Source organism: Varroa jacobsoni, unplaced genomic scaffold (assembly GCF_002532875.2).
Source record: "Varroa jacobsoni isolate VJ856 unplaced genomic scaffold, vjacob_1.0 scaffold_1139, whole genome shotgun sequence".
NCBI classification, from domain to species: domain Eukaryota; kingdom Metazoa; phylum Arthropoda; class Arachnida; order Mesostigmata; family Varroidae; genus Varroa; species Varroa jacobsoni.
The window spans coordinates 66,026-90,309 of record NW_019214041.1 but is presented as its reverse complement, the minus strand read 5'-3'; the positions used below and the strand labels follow the sequence as shown (position 1 = coordinate 90,309).

At 40.7% G+C, this 24,284-nt stretch overlaps 1 protein-coding gene across 4 annotated transcripts; it reads right to left on the bottom strand.

The window, feature by feature from the left end:
* Positions 1–1,426: 1,426 nt before the first annotated feature.
* Positions 1,427–24,007, bottom strand: Pld (Phospholipase D). Of its 4 annotated transcripts, none has more exons than XM_022844916.2 (19): positions 22,280–24,007; positions 12,197–12,417; positions 11,457–11,634; positions 11,103–11,231; positions 10,467–10,647; positions 9,963–10,184; positions 9,141–9,367; positions 8,788–8,953; positions 8,115–8,256; positions 7,590–7,811; positions 7,233–7,474; positions 6,919–7,004; positions 6,462–6,577; positions 5,895–6,088; positions 5,357–5,607; positions 4,882–5,045; positions 4,558–4,679; positions 3,965–4,318; positions 1,427–3,726 (listed from the first exon to the last, which is right to left on the bottom strand). In XM_022844916.2, exons 1-19 carry the CDS (start codon positions 22,315–22,317, stop codon positions 3,586–3,588), a joined length of 3,396 nt encoding a protein of 1,131 aa, XP_022700651.1. In that variant the 5' UTR covers positions 22,318–24,007; the 3' UTR covers positions 1,427–3,585. The 4 variants fall into 4 exon arrangements, with proteins under 4 accessions (XP_022700651.1, XP_022700653.2, XP_086827295.1 ...); XM_022844918.2 differs by lacking the exon at positions 22,280–24,007 and adding an exon at positions 12,562–13,035; XM_086971169.1 differs by lacking the exons at positions 3,965–4,318; positions 22,280–24,007 and adding an exon at positions 12,562–13,050.
* Positions 24,008–24,284: the final 277 nt, after the last annotated feature.

Below are 24,284 nucleotides of genomic sequence, written 5' to 3'. Positions count from 1 at the left end.
TGTGACGCGGCTGTAGATGAAATGTTGGCATTTTCGAAGCAGCTTGTGCAGGTTGCAGGGCCCTTGTCGGGCCTCGATATTCCTTGCTATCAGTACAGGTAAGAGAAAAGGAACAGTCGAGAAGGAAGCAGGAATCTAGGCTCGCAGGACATCATGTCATAAAAGATAATTGCTCTCTGCGTTGGATACGTGCTTACAACAGAACAGCAGCGTCAAGCAAACCGACCATTCCACTGAGGCCGGTTATTCTCCGTTCCAAGCGTCCGTCGGCCGCTGGTTCCGCCCGCTGTCATCATTCGTCATACATCGCATCCCCTCCTGCTGTTACAGCGTGCGAATCGCTAGCGTAGCTATCAGGATTGGTTCGCCAAAATACGCATTATCTTCAGCCAATCAGACAACGTTGATAATGCCAGGCTATCCCGGACCGAATCCGTAGGTCAGGATCACATGCGTCGTACATTAGCGGACCATCGCATGAACAAAGCGACAAACAACGACCGAAACGCCTAGGATGAAGAGGAGAACACGGAGGTCAAGAGTCTGTAGAGGACGCAGGAAAAGGCGAATGGAGGGGTTCTGGCAACCTGAAAACAAACGATTGAATGAGGCGGCAACAGGGGAAGGAACCCCTGCTGGCGTGTAGGGCAGGTGATCCCGGGAGACGTGGTAAAATAGGTAGATTTGGGTAATACGTAAATAGGTTAGGAGCAACTAGAATGTGGGTGGCGTTGGTGATGTCGTCAGTCGACGTGTTGGCCAAGCAACGATAACTATCCACAAACGAAAAACGCGGAGACGGACGGTCATGCAGAGTTTCCTGTGCCGCGTAACAGAGTAGTGTCCCTAACAGGTATTCCATGCTCAATAGAAAAGGAGACAAATTCGTAAGTTCTATTTCCAGTACACAATTATACTAAGGAATCGAACACATAAACGAAGATTGAAAGGTAGCTAATGTTCCCTGAACATAGAAATATAATAGTAAGATAATCAATTGAAGCTACCGAACTACGATTTCTATGATTCTAAAACGCACATGATAACACCTAGACGCACGAAGACAGGTTTACGTCAGTGGAACAATTAAAACTAATACGTCGAAGAGCAGTAGATACTCCTGAAACGTTTCTGGTATGGTTTCGGTTAAAAAACGAAAAGGAGAAAAATTGTTGGACTTCATTCGCTAAGTTATGAGGCATCGTCAGTGAAATGTACCTTCGACTAAAGGTGTGAAAGCTTAAGGTTTCGGGAAAATACTAACTATCGCAACGTTTCTTTATGCCAGATAGTGTGCCTCATGACTGAAATAGGCCAGGAACTAGTTACGTTAATACAATTATTTCACAAGCCTAGTTTGGACTGGGTAAATGCTTCAAGTATAAGTCACTGTCTGTCCATTTTCCGTAAATTGAAATTGTTACTGTTTCATAATTATAGAGCTTTTATTTATTTAGAACACGAATGGCTCGTACACGCTTTTTACTATTATGTCACTTAAAATGGACCATATGGTTCGCAACGAACAATGTAAACGGTCGCCGACTTAAGGATTAAAAAAAAATATGTGTTATCAATATTGTAATCTAGTATATTAAAATTTCCACAAGTTCCCTTTGCATCATTATATAATACATAGATTGGTGATAACCTCTACCCCCCTCCGTCCATGTGTTATAATCACTGCATACTAGTCCTAGAAACCCAGATGACTCGTTAACCGATTGATACAACATGACAGCGATCCTGTATTTTGCGTATATACATATATAGTCTATATATATATTAGTTTTCCTATTCACAGTTGTCATCGGTATATGCAATTGTTGTCCTTGTTGCTGTTGTTGTCGTCGTGCATCAAAAGGAAGCCGGATGCCAAGTTGAGATGTCCACTGTTGTGATACGGTGGGATTCAACTATTTCAGCCTAAGGCCCTTAAAGGTAATGCCATTTGTTTTCGAGTAATTGTATGGGTACGTTTCTGTACATGACTCTGTGCACCTGCACAGTAAGCATCGTGATGACGCGGCAACACTTTTCTATAGACAGGTGACCAGCGTAAAAACAGTATTAGGTACACACGACCGAATTACGGTCATAGTCAATAAATAGACCAACGCTTCGATTCCAGCCGAGTTGGTGTGTAACATTAACTCACCCCCATCTGATCTTGATCAATTGGATTTTTGAGCTTTTCGATAAAATTTTATCGAATAAGAATACAGAGAAATGACGAAAGGAACTTGAACGACAGCCTAGCGTTTAGGCTCACTTTATTGTTTTTTTTTTTTCTAATTGCTCCCGACGCCCGAAGTAGGCCAAATGAAGAAAAGACGACGCTGTCCCGACTCGAATACGCTGCTTAACTTGTCGTTTTTTCTCTGATAAACGGTGCGCTATATATAGCTGGTGTAGGCATCAATTGAGTACGATAAAACCGTCCGATTTTTAATTTAACCAGATAATTTTTGACGGCAGCAATAGAATCCCACTGTAGCCATTGAGCCGTTCAAATCGACGTAACCGCACGACTGTTGTTTCTACGCTATGTTTCATTAAAGATGTCATATTATCTAAGCCATCCAGACCAGTCGAAGTGATCACCACTATGCGGTCTACAGCCTACAGTACCCTGCGGCAGCTCACTAATCTAAAGATTTGTTGCCATAGACGTGTATATATATGTATATATAATATTGTAAAAAAATATATAATAAACTTCTAAAAAAACAAGTTACAAAATTCATATAAATCGTTGAAACATTTTTTTCTTTGAAGGACACGTAACGGTTAAAATCTCAACGTAAGCGCACTTAATTTATATTGGGATTAGATGAAATGCTTGACAGCGGTCTCGCATGCAAAACTCGAAAGATAATTTCAGCCACTGTCTACCCGCGTTTTTTGCGGATCCGAAAATAGGCCTGTGTATAATAATAATAACGTTGCTATAACAAGTTATCAAATAGATAAAGTTTATAAATATGGAACGTTCATGGCAATGGGAGAAGTGTTATACATCAAGTTGATAGAATTTCGAATGAGAATTTTCCGGCAATAATTAATTGCAGCTAATTAACCTAATTTCCACAGCTAAACCACTGAAACAGTACGTTTGTCTAACTATTCTATTACTACGTTCTCTTCTTATATAATATATAGTAATGATCGCGACATTTCTAGACAGACGAATGCACACCGGTTACGAACAAATAGATATCTGTGGATCAATTGTATTATCAAAGCGGCGCTATGGTATCAAACGGGATCTTTGCGGGTCGTGAGCACAGGTAAACCCTGTATCTATCTTACATTCACATACGACACCATCTTGTTTTTAACATTTGCAATTGCAACTTGTGTCTCGTGGCGTAGTACGGAAGAAAGGTGTGATGATACATATATGTGTTGACTGTAGAACGATACGAGAACCAGCCCGGTGGTCGATAAACGGTACGCATTGGGACGGCTCCGATGATGCGGTCCAATCAAAAAGTTTTAATGCGAATATGTCGGTGCTCCTCCGAGAGGGGGTCTGCTTCTCCGGAGCAGGGAGCCGAAGCGAGACTGGGCAAATTCTATCAGCTACGTCCACAGCGCCATGGGCAGAAGATGCTCCTTGGTTCCGGGGGCAGGTGTGAGTGACTGGTTCACTAAGAACTTTTCTGGTAGTTCAACAAGGTGTCCCACGATTTTTTTGAGCTCTTCGATTGCCGCTTTTGGGTCCTGCAAGACAGAGATGCGGAAATGTTATCGAACATATCATTTACTACAAAATCCCTGCCATATCGGTGTAGATTCCACCATAACATGCGAACTAGAAAGGGAGTACAATTCCTATGAAACGTCGTGCGTCGGAGCGCAAACGTGGATTTGCGTTTGGTCCTATCTAGATGAGGTCCTTCAGAGGTATGCTTTGCTTTACTACACTTCTGGCTGTAATAGTTAACGAAAACTGCGACACCTTTTTAACAAGGGAGGGCTGGTTCACATAGTTCCTAAGCTCGGCAAATGTCGCGACACTGTCTGTGGGTAGCGGACGAAACACGTGCTCGAATATCCGCGTATTATTTTTCGCGATTCGCTTCCAGGTATTATTGAAGAAGTCGTCCGATACCGGGTCATCGACTTTAGTAAAGCCGCCAAGGTGTTCACGAAAAATCCATTGACGCAGGGACGTGGCGTACGCTCCGACCTTCACTGGTTGGCCATCAAACGATGCTGAATAGAAGTGTTGATCTCGAAGAAGGGCAGCTATCTCTGAGTCGCGAGTGCCCAGTAACGAACGATCATTTATATTAGCCGAACCCATAATCACCTAGAGATTGTTACCATTGATTTATTGCACAGCTAATTGACGACCAGTTAAAGACCCAAAGCCCGGTGACGATCTATTTTTCGGTGATATATCGATGAAAATCTTCCCTTTACTAGTAAGAGCGTCATCAGTTTAATAATAATAATAATAATAAGAGCAAACATGCCAAACTCAAATAAGATAAAAATTCCTATGAATTAGGTGGATAATAAATGGCTTTTGGTAAATTTCAAGCGTACCTGACTATCGTCGACGATCATTAGCTTTGAATGGACGTAAACGAGTTCGGTTACGGGAATTCCATTGAGAATATCATGTTTTCGTAGACCGAAAAATGCCACGTAATCTCGAGGATTTTCCACTAAAAATGGTAGCCAGACCACTCATGTATTAAAAATACTATGTAACCTTTGCAGCTGTTCTCATCGAAATATTATTCGTTATCTATTGGAATATTATAGAACTTAAAGTTACCATTAATTGTTTGATTTTGCCTATTTGAATGTCTAAGGCAGGATTACCTGATTACTGGAAGTACTGCACAGAAACCATGATGAACCTACTTTTCTGCTCTAGTCTAGCGAGTAGTGAGTTGGGTCCTCGACACAACGAGGCATAGTTCCAATGTGTAATCGCTTGAATGGATGCTCCGCTGGGGGTACCCACTTCCCCTTCGAAAGCCGGCAGGAGTGGCAGAACGATATAGACACGAAATTTTTCATTAGCGCTGTCGAAAAAACGTTTGGTTTATTTTCGGAACTGTAGATCTCTCAAACAATTGTCAGGTCCTCGGCAAAAAAAAAAAAGTGTCACACTTCACGAAGCACAATAATAATAGTATGATTACAGTTAGCGACAGGTAGAAAGATACCTCTTATTCACATAATTATCTAATTTACGTCATATACACATGCATCATTAATTGTTTCGCGCAATAGATAGATCCCGTATTATTAACACGTCAAGTACGTAATAGCAAAGAACTATACGTTATGTCACATGAAACGTTTTTCTCAATGGGCTATGCTCCTAACTCACCAGTATGCTTTGAGTATTCGCTCATACAAGGTATCAGCGACTCGATTGTACACCATACCTCCTGGTTTCATCGAAATGAAGAACTGGTTTTCGATGTAAATGTAATACTTGGCATTTTTGATTAGCTCGACATAAGCATCCTCAATCGAGTGCTCACGCTCGCGGATACCCACGGACCAGCTGCTCGCAGACCTTAGCGCTTGCACTTCACAGCGATAAAGTTTTCCAAACCACTCTTCGCACTTGCCCACCTGGCAAAATGAGTCATATTAGAGCAAAAACAAGTTCCATTAAACCTGAGGCGATTATTGCCATCACTTTATTTCACCTTAACTTGAACTTAAGGAACGTTGATTTTCATACACTTGAACCTTGACAGGAAACTTCTACCGGAAATTAAACTGATTGTTGATTACTTTGTATTGCGTAAAATTGCTTAAAAAAAGACGGTAAGAATGTCATCTATGTCCAAAAATACGATCCAGTATGTTTCCATATAAATATGCATAATTTAATATTCGGTCCATGGGTAGCTTACGTCGAACTCCTCAGCGACATCATAGCTCATTGGTAAAAGCCATGGGTAGAAATCGTTGCGTTTCGCCTTATTGTTTTTGACGAAGTTCCACCGTTGAATGAAGTGACGGGCTAAATCACGGGCAGCTCTTCCAATGACGAGGCCCCCAATATCATGCCAGGGCATTCGAGGAGTCCGCGTACGATCGATATGCTCTAAATGAGAGAAATCGTATCAAAATTTGAGCGTACCGCTTCCACATGAGAGGTCATGAGGTCTTTTTCTTTAGAAGGCAAAAGACAGTAGTTATTATCATCCCGAATAGATGTCCTCAGCCCTAGTCTATTTCTGATTCAATAGGATTATGGGAAGCACGTTCGTGCACTATGGCCATTATTGTGCACATAGGGGTTTTACGTTTAGGATATTTCTCCTCTCTGTCCGGCACTTCTCATGAATCATATAGGTTATTGTAAATGACCCATATCGCGTTTCAGGTGCTAGGCCCATGGCGGAAGTTCTAGTGAGAAAATGTTTCAGCCGTTGCAAACCAAATTAAATTCTTTCAAGATGTCATTTTTCGCTCACCAGCAAACGGCTGATGCATATTAGTAACGTCCTTAAATATGAAATTTGTATAGTCTTTTCCTAGCCAAAAGCGAGCGTCTTCGTTAACGAACGATGCGAGCTTCTCTTCGTCCGGTCTGCAACAAGGAATTTACATTTAAATAAAAAATTATATTTTAGCGTCATTTTAACGGTGCATGCGGGTTTATTGAAGTCAAACATTATATAGCTGATGTTTAAAGTAGCTAAATTAGCCTTTATCCGAAAAAATCAGGTAAATAATGTAAGGCTACCTCTGTCACATATGAGAATCTTTATAGTTAGATATACTTTGATTTTTCTTTGGCAGCTCCGTTTACCAATATTCCACATCATTTGGGGGCTTACATATATAAGCTATGTGTTTCTGTTCAGACGCTACGGCTTTACCCGACTGAAGAGTCGGCTAAAGCCGTAGCGTGCTAAAGATTACACCTACATGAATTCAGTGTTCGTATGACTGACACAGTCAACCAGGTCACCTAACGATCGTCGGTAAGTTTCTCGGCGGACATTTTGAAACACCTGCAGAAGAAATACAAACACATTTTCTGTACGCCCACATGTGCTGTTTTAGTCACTGCATCAAGAGCATAACGTTTCGCGGACGCGACGTAATTACGCAAGTTGAAGAAAACTTCCAAGGACTATACCACACTGCGCGAGCAGACGCTGTAGCGACTTGGCAGTCTTTGAACTTAATATTGATGTAAAGGCATCGAAATCAAATACGATTTACTACTGACAACTTACAATTAAAGCGCTTAGTCGACGTTTGGCTTGAAGTAACTTCATTCTTCCATTTGTCAGATGGTCTCCTGCGTCCGGATTGATAATTTTCCATGTTTCTTGGTCAAAGTAAATTGACGGTCTTATCTGAGTGTTGTCATACTTAGCAGTCTGATCACTTTGCCGTTTCTGCAGAGATCTATTTGTGACTGCAGTGGAGAATAAAGAAGGCTCGTCGATTTGATCTTCGTAACAAGGAGGCGGTTCTGCCAAAGATGGTCAAAGTTTTCAATTGATTTATAAGTAATCTTCAATAATGAATCGAACGCCTAAACCGGCTATCGAATACACGATTAAGTTCGATTGTAAGTAAGTACGAACCATCATTCACTGCTGAATGCTTTACATTGCCTTGATCTTCACTCGACTGAGAACGTGTTTCTGGAAGTGTCCTGGTGATCTTAAAAGTTTCAGTTGGTGCTGTATCAGTCAGTCTGTGAAGAGCATCATCCCATCGACCGTAGCAGAGGTCAATCCCACCAAAAAAGGCGAACTTTTGATCGACGATTACTAACTTCTCATGATGCGCCCACAGTAAAACACCTACAAAGTCGAGTTTTTTTAGCGGGTAAATTGCTTCGAGTGCGCCATGCAGATAGAACAAAAGAAAGTATGATGTTTAACTTAACCCTACTATTTAATGTTCGAGTTCACACTCAAATAAAAATTATTCGATCGATTTACATACGCGGAACATACAGTGGTTAACTAGGAACAGTTTAATTCGTGCACCCTTCGTGCATAGCAAGCATCTAACATGTCTCAGGCAGCATGGAAAAACCACAGTATTGATATTTTCATGACTGTTTGTTAAGAAAAATGTGGCAAAGCATAAAATTTACGTACCTTCCTTCATATGATCCGGATGCCTGAAAACGCGAATGTTTTTGTGCAGTCCTGTAATTTTCCGCTTTGAGTAGAAGGAGTTGATGTTAAGCGCAGACTTCACCTCCTTGTACAGCATGATAAAAACGTGTACTCCTGACTCCTGCAAAATAATCATAACTATCAATGAAAGCTTGTATTCATATTACTGAGTAGAAAATTAAGTTCATCAAGACGTTCTCAAAGCTACATGTTTCGGTTTATCGTATATTTAGTATTTATTAATAGTGATGGGTGACATATATAAATGATAGACTAGTCAATTCTGTTGCTGTGTGTACGTCTGCTAGAGTACTTGAACTATTTTTTTTCTGGGCCTAATTTGGAAAATTTCGCCTTTGTGATTTCTGCGATAGCAACAGGAACGGTTGATATTGAACTGGCCCTAGGGCCTTGCAAAGGAAAACCTAAATGCGTTTATGGTTGTTTCTTTTGCCCAACTTTTGGAATTTTCCGAAAAATACTGACAAATTGTCGAACAAAAAGAAACAAGTAGGCCTAGAGTTTTTTTTTTGTGAGAAAAGCGCTATTTTGTCCTATAGTTGCCTTTGCTTGGCGAACTTTTGAATTTTATTTTTATTATACAACAATAATTTCTCCTAGATATATTGTCAGATTTTCGGGGCTTACGTACAGCTTTTCTTTTGAGTATCTCGTCTAAACGCCAATAAGGAGAGTCTCCTGGTGGTCGCTTCAGATAGATCTCCGGCGTGAGCCACCAGTCCGTAATGAAGATCTCCGTCTCGGCATTTTCAAGGGCATTTGCGACGGCCTTCATGTACATTGCCCCGTCGACATACCTAATTAGGTCATAAAAATAAAAGCGAAGCTACGCTCAGCCGGCACGCCATGTGAAATCTTTACAACGGAATTTATATAAAATTACGTTTCGCGTTTCGACAGATTCTAAACGAGGAGAAGACATAAGGCGCGTTGAACAATGAGCGACGTTCTAACTCCTACGAACTGTCTATCCGAGACGCTTACCATCTCGTGTACGTTTGCTTCCTAACGGGTGCAAAGCTATTCAACGCGTTTCGCTCAACGAAGCCTTTTGCTGTGGTCTCCTTCATTCGATGGATGTGATCAGACCACTCACGTTTTTCTCGTCTGGTCCAAACGTCAATGCAGAGCGATCGCTGACTATTGGTCATTTGTAATCCGCTTAACAGACCGCTCTCCAAAGTGAAGTCTTTGTCCATTAGTAGAACAGCCTTAAAGGAGCGACGATAAATTATCGCAGAGTTCATCCGCAAAGTACCTAACGCTAGCTATACCTAAAGAGATTGATAGACGTGATAGTTAAATGCAGAGAGAGAATTTCGAAGCAGAACGTATAAATAATTTTCGACCGACATTACCGCCACATAACGTGGAATCATCTCTACGCCCAGGCAGTCTACGTTGAACCCTTCGTTGTATTTCTTTTCTAGCAACGTTTGGATGCTCTGACCTGCTTCTAACTCCGTTCTAGCTAGACAGTACAAGTACGCTTTGGAAATAGTTCATCGTCTAGGTCGCTTTGTAAATTGTCGTTTGTAGCTAGAAACCGAAATGAATTATAATCAACATATATTTTTTTCTAAAATTTTTCTTTCGATTTTTGAACCTACACGCCTAGACGCCTTTAAGAATGCTAGACTCATGCATGGTGCCTATTCTTGTCGATGGAGTTCAGGGGCGCTGGTTCGATCTGTAATGTAAATTTCGAATAGCTATCGCGCCAAGATCGTTTGGCAATATCGGGAAATTTGTTTCTGGATTGTTTATAAATACAGATCTATATATTTAGTGCGTTGATGTACTTACCCGTATTGCGCCTGTGACCGGATGCAGCGACAGGACATAAGTATCCCTTGCAATTAGCCACCTCCTTCGCCATCGGGTCATGCAGCTGAACCATAGCATGTGAAAATGGAGCAGACACGAGTGTGGCTTGTGACCACCGGCACGTTTCGACACTAGAGATTCCTTGCCTTTTGCCCCAGTCGATTTGAGAAAAGAATACGGCGAAATCTCCAAAAATTCCACCTGATAAAATTAGCCACACGCAAGTATCATACAAACGTTTATCATATAAAGAGAACCAATTCAAGGTAAGCTGTCCCACAATTGAACGACAGTATAACTTGAACGGAAGCTATCCTTTAAATTGATATCTAATCTCGTATGTACAATTATATACACTCTATTGTACTCCATGTTAACATTTACTGATCTGGCTAGCGAAGCTAGCCAGTTTCTATATGGCATTCTATTCTGGGATAAATACTATGGTGTATATATATGCTTAGTAAGACCTGCTGGACTCACCGTCTTTGGATGATTTCTGTAGGCTGGGATAGATAGAAGATCCCGGAGGTATGTAGCAAGCTCTTTGTGCCTTTTCGATACCTGATCTGCTGCCAGCATTGTATCAGGGATCTTTGATATCCGGGGCAAAAGCCTCTTGTTCGCCGTTCCTTCGACGAAACTTCGCCGACGGCGTTGATGACTGCCGAGAAAGAGATTTTTCCATAGAAGCAGATTTTAGTTGTTGTACAATATGTGGGCAGTAATAACACGCTCGGGCGACATCGGCCGCAAACTTCTAGCCAATTTCAAGTGGCAATTTTCCATATATCATAACAATCACAGAGATAAAATAATCATACTTATATTCCAATAAATCTATGAATTTCGAGATGGATTATGTTCGGACTGCCTATCAACACCGGCATAGAGAAACGTGCGTGAAGATTACAGAGGTAAAACGGCGAAGTGGTAAAGGATACGTTTAGCAGCTTCCAAGTAGTGCCACAGGTGTGTGAACAATTATTATAGGTCAAACGCAGCCTGCGGAAAGATTACGCATTTTGACCCCGACAAAAATCAGCGGCAACGGGCTTACTTACAGGCTGTACAGATAAGCTGAAGCAAAGCTTGTAATATCAAATGAAAGTCACGCACCTTCGCGAAGGAAGAGGCACGGCCATCGTGGCACGATAGAGCTTCAAGGCCGCATGGAGGTCGATGAAATGTTTATAGCGTTTTCTAATTGTCCACTTAAAGTCGCCGTGTACAAGCTCGTATCCGTAGCTGCGACAAAGCAAGGCCAGACCAATCAAAACGAAGCTGGTTATCCCGTATCACATCGATCAACAATAATTAACAATGAGCTGAGGCCTTACTCCTAACGGGTAAAGATAGATATGCGCAAATTCTATTTCCAAAAAATAACAGCTACTATTTGTCTGGTAAAAAGTAAAGCGAAATAATAAAAGGCTATATCTTTGATTAAGATTCGTATTTAGTTGTACCTACACATGTGACTGTATCATGCTCGTCGCTATGGAGTCTCCTTCAAGTTTACAACAGGAAACAATTACCGGTACGCCCGGGATGTAAAAGTATTCTGATGCTTCCGCCAATGATATGGGAGGTTCGTAGAGGCGTGTAAATGGAACATTGCTCGGTTGATTGAGGCCAACTCCATTCCCAACTAGAAAAACACAAACACTTATACCACTTGTGTTAGCTAGCGCCAATAGCAGGCTTTTTTCTCTTCACACATATCGTATAGTATTTAGAGGTTTTGAAAGAAAGTATTTGTTTTTCTATGTATTCACCTCGCGCGTGACAGGGTTTACGGGAAAACGTGTAGGAGCACAAGTTATCTCTTAACTTAAGTCGTATTTATATCTTCTAATCAAAAACTGCTTTCATATATTCCTCCTAGAGGTAATACTTTTTTTAATCAATATAATATACTTCGGCTAAATTACCCGGCGTGTGTTTAACTAGAATTACCTCTAACCATAGTGCTCTGACTGTGGCTTCATTCGATAACAATGCCTTGCACTTGTCGACAACCCTGTAAAAACTTTTTCTGTAAAAATCATCGTTCGAGGCATAATTGCAAAAACATTCTATGGCCATCCTGTAAGGAAGGTGCTCTTAAGTACGATAAATAATTTCTTCATAGCTGGCAATTGTGAGGGATCGGCCAACGAGCGGAAATATGTCTTGGAGGTGCTTTGCAGACACTTGGAACAGTTGCTTACCCTCGGCAGCAGTCACGACACGAGAGAGACGTGGCACTCGGTTATGTCGTTCGCTCTCAGGGCGCCCGGCTTCATCATTGCCATCGTCATCATCGTAGCTCGTTTCAAGTTCGCTAAATTCTTTGTCTTCTGTCTTGGTAGGGTCCATGTCATTGCTCGCAATACTATGATCGTCCATGCTATTGAAGTCCGGATTCAGAAGTGGCTGACATTTACTGAAACTGCAAAGTAAATCAAAGGGGTATCGAGGAATCTAAGCTTTCTTCCATGTCAAGAACTGCCTTTGCCTCTTGCCGAGTACTCTACAGTGATCATACTAGTGTTAGCTGTGAACATACGCTATTATCAGAGATAATTTTACGTACACGTCAGCGACCCATATCAACAAACAAAATGATGGCCTTTTACTGTCGCTATCGGAAACTGTAAATGCGTTGACAAATTCTCTGAAGCATGAAACAGTATCTATTAAGTGAATCCCCATTGACACACCTATATATACTGGCAGACTGAAGACGTCCTTGAGAACGGAACAAATGTATACAATGACGTGGACGATAATAAGCGAATAGAACTAAAGTCTGTGACGTTATCTCGTATAAAACAACTCATAATCATTTTATCGATAAGTTCATTTACTAATTTAAAAGTATAATTTAATTGAACGATTCCGACCTTCCATTGAAGAAGCGTCTCGATGAGTTCCTTTGATTACGGTTACCGAGTTTCCTGCTCAGTCAACGCTTGGCTGGCATTCTGCCGCTAGCCATTATGTAATTTCTATTCTGTATAACTAATCACTTAATCTTAACTAATCGATTGATACTGCAACTATGACCGTAATAAAAACCATACCCTTTAGGAAGCTCAAGAAATGGTAGAGGTACGTTTGCTCAACGGCTTCACTCGAAGTTGAACGAAATGCTAAAACTTATTTGGAAAACTATCTACGATATATCTTCGGATTTTTAACAACAATACTATCTTATAAATGAGAAAAAAAAAAACTTTCGATAGGTAATCGCTGGGTGAACTCGCTTCTGCTATAGCAGAAGGACAACTAGACTGATATTGGATGGAAGCCAAACAAGTAATAGTAGAACAGTAAGTAAAATGTATCTATAAAGGTATCGAAGGCATGCCTTCATAAAATTGGCTCGTTCTAAAATAAATGAAGTATGTATATATCTATATATATATAGATTTCGATACTACTTACAGATATATAGGTGAATTCATAAAAGAATAGAGCATAACCCATCTCTCTAATTAAGTTTAGAAGCCTAGTACATTTTTCAAATGTTAGCTTCTTTTTACTATTGAATTTATGATGTTTATGAATGAAATTATTATTATTTTTTTTTTCTTTTTATAAAGAAGGGCTCCTCGCCAACGAAGTGTATAAGAAATCTCTGCAGAAAATACCACATTTTAATATCGTCAGTCACGCGCGCCTAAAACAGCTTAGTGCGTCACGACTACGTAGTTTTAATCGTTGCTTATGTAGTCCTGGGTTTTGGCTTTACGCCAAAGCGTCTAGTGTTTTTAGAGGTTTCAGGAATGGCCTAGATTTTATAGCCTTGAGATCTACTTACTTAGGTTGCTAGATCCCAATAATGTCTCTTAACGATAGGCCAGTAGCTAATTGTCGTGCATGCGTCTTAATAGATGGACATACTGTTATATGGCTGTCTGTTTGTCTCCGATACGATTGGGCATATATATATATATATATATACATATATATACGTAATATGTATATATATAACGATGCCCACACTGGCGTACCGTCGGTGATCGAGTGATTGACAGTTCTCTCGGAAAGGTGAATAAAATCATTTACTACAGTAGGAAATGGGTAGTAATCGTGTCTACGTCTTGGAGTCCTAGAAGGCCTTCGACTCGCCTAAGCTTTTGACAGTCAAAATCGGTTCCGATCACATCTGCTTAATAAAAGTACACAGTCTGCCGGGTTGAATTATTTAACGAGTATAGTGAAACATCTATTATGTTAGAGCTCGATTGGGCTCCTTAGTTAGTCGCGCCTTTTTCGCACGATCGAACATCTTTAAGGCTAAACGTCTATTGTTTGTTTAGTGGAAGGAACAAATTTAAATACTACGTTATATCCGATTTGTAGGATATAATACTGTAATTACTGCTTTAAAAAAAACTCTAATTGAACTAAATGATTAGGACCCAATGTTTTTTGGAACGCACTGACAATTAAGTTTAGAAATGAAATGCAGGTATTTTTTTTTATTAGTTAAAATTGCACTTGGTATCGAGCTGGGTATCTAACTACGTATACCTCTATACGTTACAGCCCCTCACACAATTATCGTATACCTATGCATTATATACAAGCAATAGATACAAACATGAAAAGTCTATATGACCATGATATATAAAAATTAACCCAGAAAATAGATAGTAAAGATCTACTCATTAATTGTCCTGCCCGTTATTGAGAAACATTTTTCCCATAAGGCACTTGATCCTGCCGCTATGGTATCCTTGAGCCCAACTTTTTTTAATGCGTTTATCACAAAAAGCGAAATAATTTACTACTTCAGTGATTCGGAAAGTGTGCACAAAACTATCGGCACAAATCCTGTTATTGTATGCAGTTGCTGCAATGAAGTTTGTTGCGATGAAAGAAGAACGTCGGGCAGGTCCACGCCACTCAACCTGACCAAGATGCCTGAAAATTAGGCAACTTCAGAGGGAAAGGAGAAAAGAGAGATCTGTCGTAGCGTTAACTTCGAAAGCAAGTTACCGCATGAAGGCCTAGTCATTACTACGGTCAGCATCGATTATCCATATCCATAACCATGCTAGCCACCAGCGTCACAGCTAATGCGGTCCTACAAGTATCGTATCTGGAAACTGCGGGTGGCGGGAGTCCACTCCGTTTGTCGTCGGAATTGTAGAGGTACCGAATAGATCACCAACAGCGCAAACCGTTCATAAATCGGCCTGTCTCTACATGGCCAATTGACCATTGTACCATGGAATGTTAGTAACTCGTGACCATCACGTAGCTTGCCGAAATACTACCACTCTAGGACAATTATGGCCCGAGTAGTGCCATTGAATAGTACAGGGTCGGCGAAGCTAGAACGGTGAGAATATAGCAGCTAGGCTCATAGGTCCTGTAAAAGAGAGCGACAAACAGTCGACGCTGAACGGACAACAGAAGGCCTCAAGCTATAGGCAACACGGACACCCTCACAACAATACAGCAGCACTGATTCGCACATATCTTATACTTGACTCTAGTCCGGACTGTCTCGATAGAGCAGTATTACTGACGCTGATGTTGCGATGCCGCTCCGCGTCATGTTTGCCGTATTAGCCACTCAGAATAGGACTTCGGTCATTGGGTCAGCATTAGTATCGCTAATTAAATGTGATGTGTATTTTTTAATGCCGTCCTCGATAAGGCTTCGCTAAAAACACGATTTGTTTATGGGCATGTTCTTTCATTAGTAGTTACATAAGTGACAATCGAACCAGCCGAATGATGTTTATGTTACGAACTACGAATGCCGGTGACAGGAAGCAAAATTGATTGCTCTTCAACATCGCCCTTCATGCAAAATGTACCTCTAACATACAGTATGTACGTGCTATAATTCTAAATAGAGAACTTTATGGAGTAATGATTTATTTATGTTCGCATCCGCTTTGGGTCACTCTATAAAAAAACTGGAACGTTTTTCTCATCGGCAGCTAAAACAAGCCTCACACACAGTGTCGTATTCTGATACGAGAAACGTTGACAGCATCTATTTTAATTCAAAAGGAACGTTCAAAAAAACTATTTTGTAGAACATTATTCAGTTATACATTTCGGTTATTGTACAGTATTCTGTAGCAGTTATTTAATCGCATCCAGATCTAGAGTATATTTTTTAAAAAACGTTATCTTTCAAAAAGCTACTTTTTTAATCGACTAAATCTATCGAACGCCAACTCTATAATAGACAAAATTCAGCTAGGGGTAGTAGTACTCTTTTCGAGCACTTCATCCTATATCTACCTTTTAGCTTCGCGATGTCCCATTGCGCCGGGTGGTTCATTTTTTTTTTTTTTTTTCAGCTGAGTTTAGCCGAAATAAGGTCAGCACTGGGATAAACTGATATTACCGTTTGGGTACACGTAAACTAGGAAAAGAAAAAAAAAGTTCTCGATTAACAAAAACGCGAATTTACATTAGTTCACTGTACACTTCTACTAACCCGGAAACCTAATGCCTTCAAGATTTTCTTGCCTTCCAAATATTAAACCTACTTTTACTTCATCCCGCGTATGCATACTGTGCATAGATATACCTTAGGAACAATTCGATTTTAACAATTATTTCATTGAAATTATCTACTTAGATCGATGATAAAGAGATGGATAGTTTATATTATGTGCTTGTTTATGGTAAGGCAAACATCCTTGCAACCCCTAACCCAGCCCGGTTCGCTTATTCGTGTTCCGAGTTAGTCATAGAATATGAACAAACACCTTTTAGGGCAGACAGCCGAAAATTTTAAAAACAGCTCACTCTGACGGGCGTCCAACGTGTTGTTTCGACCGAACTAGAGTAGCCTCGGAGCCCTTGGACAAGCAGCTAGCTATTGTTTCCAATGCGCCGCAACTTAACACAAACGACACCTACGAACGTTTGGTACAATTCCAGTCGTGCAATTTTCTATTATATCTAACCTTGGCATTGAAATATATACTCGTGAAAGTTGGCGCTAGTTTATTTATGAGTGACATAACGCTGGAGGGACACATCAAGAAAGGCTTCATGCTACGAGGTCGATCGCGTGCGCCTCATAACTTCTCCGCTATTATTATTATGTAAAAATACTCCCGTACCACTTCAGAGAAACTGTAAGATACGCTAGAGTGAGAGCGGGCCATTAAAAAAATCGCGCATGGTATCGAAGCGATTTCAGTTGCTGTTCTGCGAGGTTCAGGTACTACGGGACATTCAGGTCCCAACCATATCGCTTACGCATCCAGGGGCTGATACTGTTTGTTACGAAAATATTACCTGTAAAAGTTTACTCGGATATTCCTTCTCCAAAACCTTATAACAACATAGATTCTATAGATTTTTAAATTCGAACCCAGCCTAATAGTCTTGCACAAAGATACATCGGTTATACTCTGGCTAAACAACGTATAGTTATTACAGACATGTCGCAGATATGACTAAGGTGTACATTTTCATTTTCTCGGGTTGTCGAGTAGTAAAAAGGCTTCTAAATGTACGTTGTTTGTTTCACGCTTAAGATTGAGTTGTCCAGAAAGAAAACAAGATAATTATCACGGACTACTAGTTTCTTATGGATAATTTCCATGCCATGGCTTTACATAGTTGTTCAAATAGCGAATTATTGTGCTGTAGATGTTGGAAACGGCTGTACTACGCAGCGTCGTACGGAGTAGAACGTCGCACATTTGGTATGAGAAGATCGAACAGAGGATGACCATTACGTAATATTGGCGACTAAAATCGTGTTCAGCACTTCAGACCGTTAGCCCGCCCCTCTTCCGCCGGAACAAAACGAGCTATGTCTATATCCGGTTTTGAATTTAGACCATCACATGTGCTTCTATACATATATATATATATTTGTACTTGTTCCGATCGGAACTGGGAGTCTTGGCTGTGCTTAAACCAATTACTAAATTTGTGAAACTGTCATAAATGTCCGTTTTACTATTTTTTTTTTTTATACCTTTATTACGTTTCGTACGCGTAGTACATTCGGAGTGGGGCTTTGTTTATGCAATAACCCACTAAGAATAGACCGAACGACTTTTGGCCGAAATCAACGAAAAGTTTCAGTAAATCAATAACGAAAACTACGATCAGTAGTGTTTTCTCATGGCGTCGGAAAAGTGCTCTCTACGTTTATTAGCAACGACAGACAGGTACATGTTTTACTTACTATTAAACTATTATTTATAAATAAAATAAAATATATTATTATATATAATATAATATATTATATAATAAAATATATTATTTACTATTAAAAAGGTTTCTAAACGTATCAGAGGATTTTCCCATAGTAGAAAAGCCATTACCGCTATTTATCTAGCCTACTGGAGATTTGATGTATTTATTAAGTCCAAATCAAGATAACGATTCGTCTAAGAAATGTATGTGCCAGGTTTTCTTGAGTAGACCTCGACGCAATGGAATGAAGTCTGCGTTAGGTGATACATAAATATGAATTCCGACATCTGTTGGGCATCGCTATTATAATGGTACCCTAACCGGTAGTATTTATAGTTGCCTATTTGCTCACTGGCCAATATTGAACAACAGCTGACATAAATTGCCCAGTCGATTGTTTTAAATGACTTTACGAGCATCTTATGATCGGTAGTTTTGGTTGGTCTTAATGGCCTTAAAAACTAACTAATAAACTAGCGTTTGTATGTAAATGCAAATCTGCTTGACAGATGATATCACGTATATCTCGTATATTGTTTGCTTTACAGCTAAGAGCAGATGTCATCATAAGGATAAAGGTAGGGATAAAGGTTAAATATCTACATAATCTAAGACTCGGGACAATTTGCCCCAACTTGCGGCTAACCAACGGTAGAATAATGAGAGCAGTATGTTCAATATTAATGGAACCCATGCTCCAGCTGACCTCATAATCTTGCTGTCGATGAAACTTGTAAACAAATCAGATTTTTCTATGATGATTCTATATCAGACGTCGTTGAATTACTCTTAGCATTAGTAATAGCTGATATTGTATACTCTCAATTGAAACTTGACAAGTTCAAAATTATATTTCTACGTAGCTGAATTTTTTTTACTAGCATCTTTCTTGATGTGACACAATGTACAAACAAAGACCAAACCCTATGTTTTTAGTACAGATTTCACGCCTGTGCTCTCGTTGCAGATGATATTCGTATCATCTGGCCTTTCGTTTTTCGTTACGCGCGGCAGTGTAACAAGTAGAAACAAAAACTTTTCCCCTTCAAGGTATTGTAGAAATAATTTTGCGTCACCGAGTCGGAGAGGCATCTCCTTGCTTATAATACCTAAGCTTGATACATCAGACACCTTCGTTCGATGTAAGCATGTTTTTCATGATAGAAACTGTTCCTAGGAGAACGTTCAGCACCGTAACCATTTGTAGGTGATGTAAATTCGAAGACAGGAAACACAAATAACGCACTATATTTACTAGTAATGATAGCAATAATCATGTAAAAATGTAATATAGAAAAGGAAGCTTTAGTCAAGCCATTGGGTTAACATAATCAAACAACGGAACCAGATCGTAGAATTTCCCGTTACACAAGAGACTTAACTCGACCTTACATGGTCGGCTGCCCCTCGTAATACGGCTTTGGCGCCATATAGCCAGTGAAACACATGCGAGTATACTGCTTGTCTGCTGCTTTTTATGTAGCCGGACCCCCTGATGCTTGCGTGCTGGTCCTAAAAGAGGAACTCTGAGATGAGACACAACGTCTCTCAAAGTTATGGCGCGTGATAATGATCGTACATTGGTGCAAGACGTATCTACACTATACTGACATGTTGCTAATGCAATTCTGCCTGGAACATATAGTGGATTATTAATCCATTATAAACCATGGTGCGATAGCCATTTTGCTCGCAACTGTCCTATCGCAAAAGACCTGTGAGCTCGAATTTCTGTTGGCAAAAACGAAGGGTTCATACAAACACTACTGCGCTGTACACTTGAATTGGATTATTTCTCTCAATCAAGCTTATAGCTAGATTTGTTAGAGCCTTTCCGTTACGCTGCTAGGGTGAAGTCGCAGGTGGTAAAGTTGAATCTGGCAGGCGGTAGAGAACTACCGGACTGGACATTTTCATGTGTGTATTGATGCTGACCAGCGACGCGGGCGCCTCGACGTGTTAATAAGCCGTGTCTTATTTTAGTGTTACAGAATGAATAAGTACGTTACAAGTTCATTCATTCACAGTTAATATTCGTTAATATCCTAAAACGGGAAGTTCGAACCTCATTGCTGAAAGAGATCTCCAGATATAAACGTCGTGTCCTTTGTTTTATATGTGTGTTATTCTTAGGCTTAATCGCACGGCTAAGATTTTTATATACTTCTCATATTATATTGTCCTGTTCGCTTGGTAGTTGATGCTTTGTTCGTTTCGTGTACGGGGTAACGTTCCTCAAAAGATATTAAAACTGTTTTTCCAGCTAGTAACTTAGATAATATTAAATCGGTGTTGTTTGAAAGCTGAAATTTATTAGTAGTAGATATGCTAAACTTGTCAAGATGTCTTTATTTAGATATAAGATAGACCGCATGGCAGTTTCTGCATGCACAGAAGTTGGTTAGAATAAACTGTGACATGACCATATTTCCATCCATGGGAAATTGCGCCATTTTTTAAAAAAGAAATATCACGGACGATGGAAAGAGGGTCACCTACGATAATAATGTATACATATAATAATGTATATATAAAAAATTATAATCTCTAGGATGTGACAAAGCCCGGTACGACACTAATCTGATTTGGGTAGTATTGGAAATGAATTGTGTATAATGGCTTGCTTTCGCCAAACGAAACAACTGGCAACTGTCAAAGAACCAAGATTACAGGAAACCATCGGAATAACCAGCCAAGTATTACCAGGACATCGTTTAGAATAACATACGCTTTGATCTAGTAATACGATTTTTAACTGCAAAAAAATATTTGTTCTCTTCAAAATGGCCAATACAAACATGTTTTTCTGTCAGTCTGTAGAGCCACGACTACGTGAATCCTATAGGATTGATGGGAATACAATAGATTGTGACACATAGTAGTCCAAATTAATTTTGCCTTTTATTATTTTAGTATTATGTTATCAAGATGGCCTGTTCTTTATTTTCTGAAATAGCAAAAGTGAACGAAACGATGATTGAAGCCGTTGATTCTCCGATATGTGACGGCATGTCGGAAGTGAGTGTATTAAACGGGCAGCAAAAACGATGTAGGGGCTTTTCACCGAAGGGCACATTCTACGTGTTTGTTTTCATCTAAGAAAAAAAAAAGATTCACATCTGTCAAAATCGCTGAGTTTCACGGTGTGTAACGTTGCCAGTTCGGCTTCAGTCAACACACCCAACACGGCAAATCGAAGTCGAACGGGTACGCCTATGCTTTAGTTTTATACAACGAGTTGGCTATAACTTCAGTTTATTGCAAGAAAGATCTACTTTTGTGAGGGAAGCGACGTATCCACAGGGACACTTTTTCCTCGGTTAACGATGTCCGCCGAGCTATCGAGATGTGCCAATTTAGAATTGAATTCGTCAGTTTTTTTCTCCTACGTAAGCTCGGAGAACTGGCTAACACACTGTTACTTGTTAAATTTTGATTCAGATGGAGCCGGAATCTTCTAAGGCAATGGCTTCATGATGATTCATCTTTCGCCAGGAGCTCAACACAGACGTAGAGCTATATGGGCAATCATAGGGTTGTTACTGCGGTACGTTATCTATCTAGTTAACGTCAATGAAAACCCTTAGAACTAATTCTAAAGGCACAAAAATAACTTTTCTCTGCCAATCGATACTCATAATGGCAAACAAACAATTCCAGCTCGAACTAGGATTTTAGGAGGTTTGTCAAACGGTTCAAAGTACTCTAGAAATTTCTATTTAAATTTTCCATTTTCAGAATGAAAAGCCGCCAAGGAATCATTGTTTCAATCAGTTACATTGACGACCGCACGCTGAAAAATAAAATCAGTCAAAAACATTTAATTATTCTGCGTTTTTCCTGAAAGTACCACAAAATAAGCTAAAAAAAAAACAACTTAATTTCGTCCGCTTAATCTTATAGCCGGTTTGCTATTCGTGACATCCGTAACGAAAATAGATCATCCAATTGGCAACAGCCTGCCTTGCACAAAGATGCTCACGGGACCGCTATACCTAAGCGATGAACATTTTTTGTGCATAGCCTTTCCCAGTCGTCACGTAAAATTTCAACGACGCCAATAGAGCAATGGTCAGCGTCATTTTTCCATCGTGTTTCGTATCGGTACTTACCTGCAATGATTATTTAGTAAAGGTCGATCACGCTTCATATCCGAGGCCGTATTCACTACGGGTGTCCCGTTTAACGGGTTGTTATTGACTGAGCTGCACCGAGTTATGATTCACAAAGTGAGTCTCCATCATAATGACAGTGAAATAACTAAAGCACTTCAATGACGGTGTCGTACGGTGATCAAGGTCCTTGCTGAAAGCCGATCTTCATCCGTATCCCCAAGACTGTTAATTAATCTCGTGCCAATCCCAGTCAGAAGAACATACCATACGCTTGAAAGGGGTCTTCCGTGCTACGGATCTTTAGTATGCGAATTGATAAACGTGAACCCTCGCTTCCCTGAGACATTACCCTGTTCTCCGCCGCATCATTCGATTCGTGCTTAGCTCAAAAGTACTATATTAGGAAGGAATTGCTTACCGTCTACTGAGTGGTACGGTTTGTCGTTGTTTTTGACTTTTCTCTTTCCGATGTATTAGTGCAGTTACTCGTTTCGTCGAACTTATCATATGGTTCAGTCACCACAAGCGGCTTCGAGCGAATTCCCATCTTTCATATTCTCATATCTTGCCGAACATGCCGAGCATTCGCGGCCATACAAACACATACACCGGTCCACGTCAGGGAACTAGAAATGGCTACGCGGTTACAAACATTGATTGAATGGGGCGCTACGATTGACGGACAAAGGCCAACAGCGACTTGGCGATCAGCGCACAATTGCCATACGAACACACACATAGGTTAGTTAACTAGCTGTTTCTTTCAGAGACAGTCACTGCACGACGACGCTTCTTTCAGCACTTCCAGATCAGCTACGATCAGTCATTGATGGACTGTCTTCATTGCTGTACTGGCTTCACCTATTTAGCGTGTTGTTATTTGTTTCTTTGTGACTGCGTTCGCAGCAGCGATATTTGCCCTCTTATCCGTAGGTGCGGCCATCGCGTATCCTCTCAGCGATGGATTGTGCTTCATCTGAAGTGTCCTCCACCAGTGTGATTCCCTCACTTGCGGCGCCGGCAGCAGCGGAGATAGGATTTCCTATTGCGGACTAAGGCAACAGACATGCTCTTGACGGCAATGGTAATTTTGTTGAATGTTGCCGTCTCTTCTGGCACAGCCGCCTGACAACGATTACTTCATAGTCAGCTTCATAGCTGTGAAAGAATCAGAAACATGGCGGGTATGAGCAAAGCAGCGATAACAAAGCGAAAAGCCGCTGAGCACAGGATTAATTGTAACATTAACTTTGTAGTTTGCTTTGGCGTAAACGCATTGATATGAGGTCGGTCACCAGCGACTGTGATTCTTTGCATGCTAAACGCCTGACCACAATTTGGTGTGGCCGGGTGACAGTGTCAACACACTGGGTACCGGTCGAAAATACAGGTTAACAAACAATGTGCAAATTTTCGAGATTCTGTAAAGTCTGCACTAGGCTGGACAACAGCGTCGCTAGATTGCGGTCGTTGCCGGTGCCGGCCCTATTTTCGGTGTTTAGTAAAAGTTGTTTCTACTAAATAGAGAAACAACAATCGGTGCCAATTTATCAACTGTCGAAGGCTATCTTATGCTATGTTACATCTACCAAACGAACTGATCGATGATAACACTATACAAAGGATAAATACGAGGTGAATAGGTAGACCCTCGCCCGTGGGGTCCGGAGACCTCACGGGCGGGCGGTCGGTGGGTCGAACGGTCGGTTGCAAGTACAAATAAGAGACGCCTAGATATTTCGTTTGCTCATGAACAGACCTCCTTCAGAGGTCACAGAGACACAGATTTAACCCGCAGGACGTACGCGACCCTGCGGGACTTGCTAGCGGGATCGAGCTGAAGCAATGAATCCAACACCGTAGCGCCAGGGAGCCACCGGGTTCCTGGGGCCAGACTGGCCGGCGCCGGCACGCCGTTTTCCGCGCCCTGCGGGTAGAGGGAGAGGGTCACGAGGGACATTGGAAACTCGGGGTTTCGGATCTACAGCTGGAGCAGTTGGAC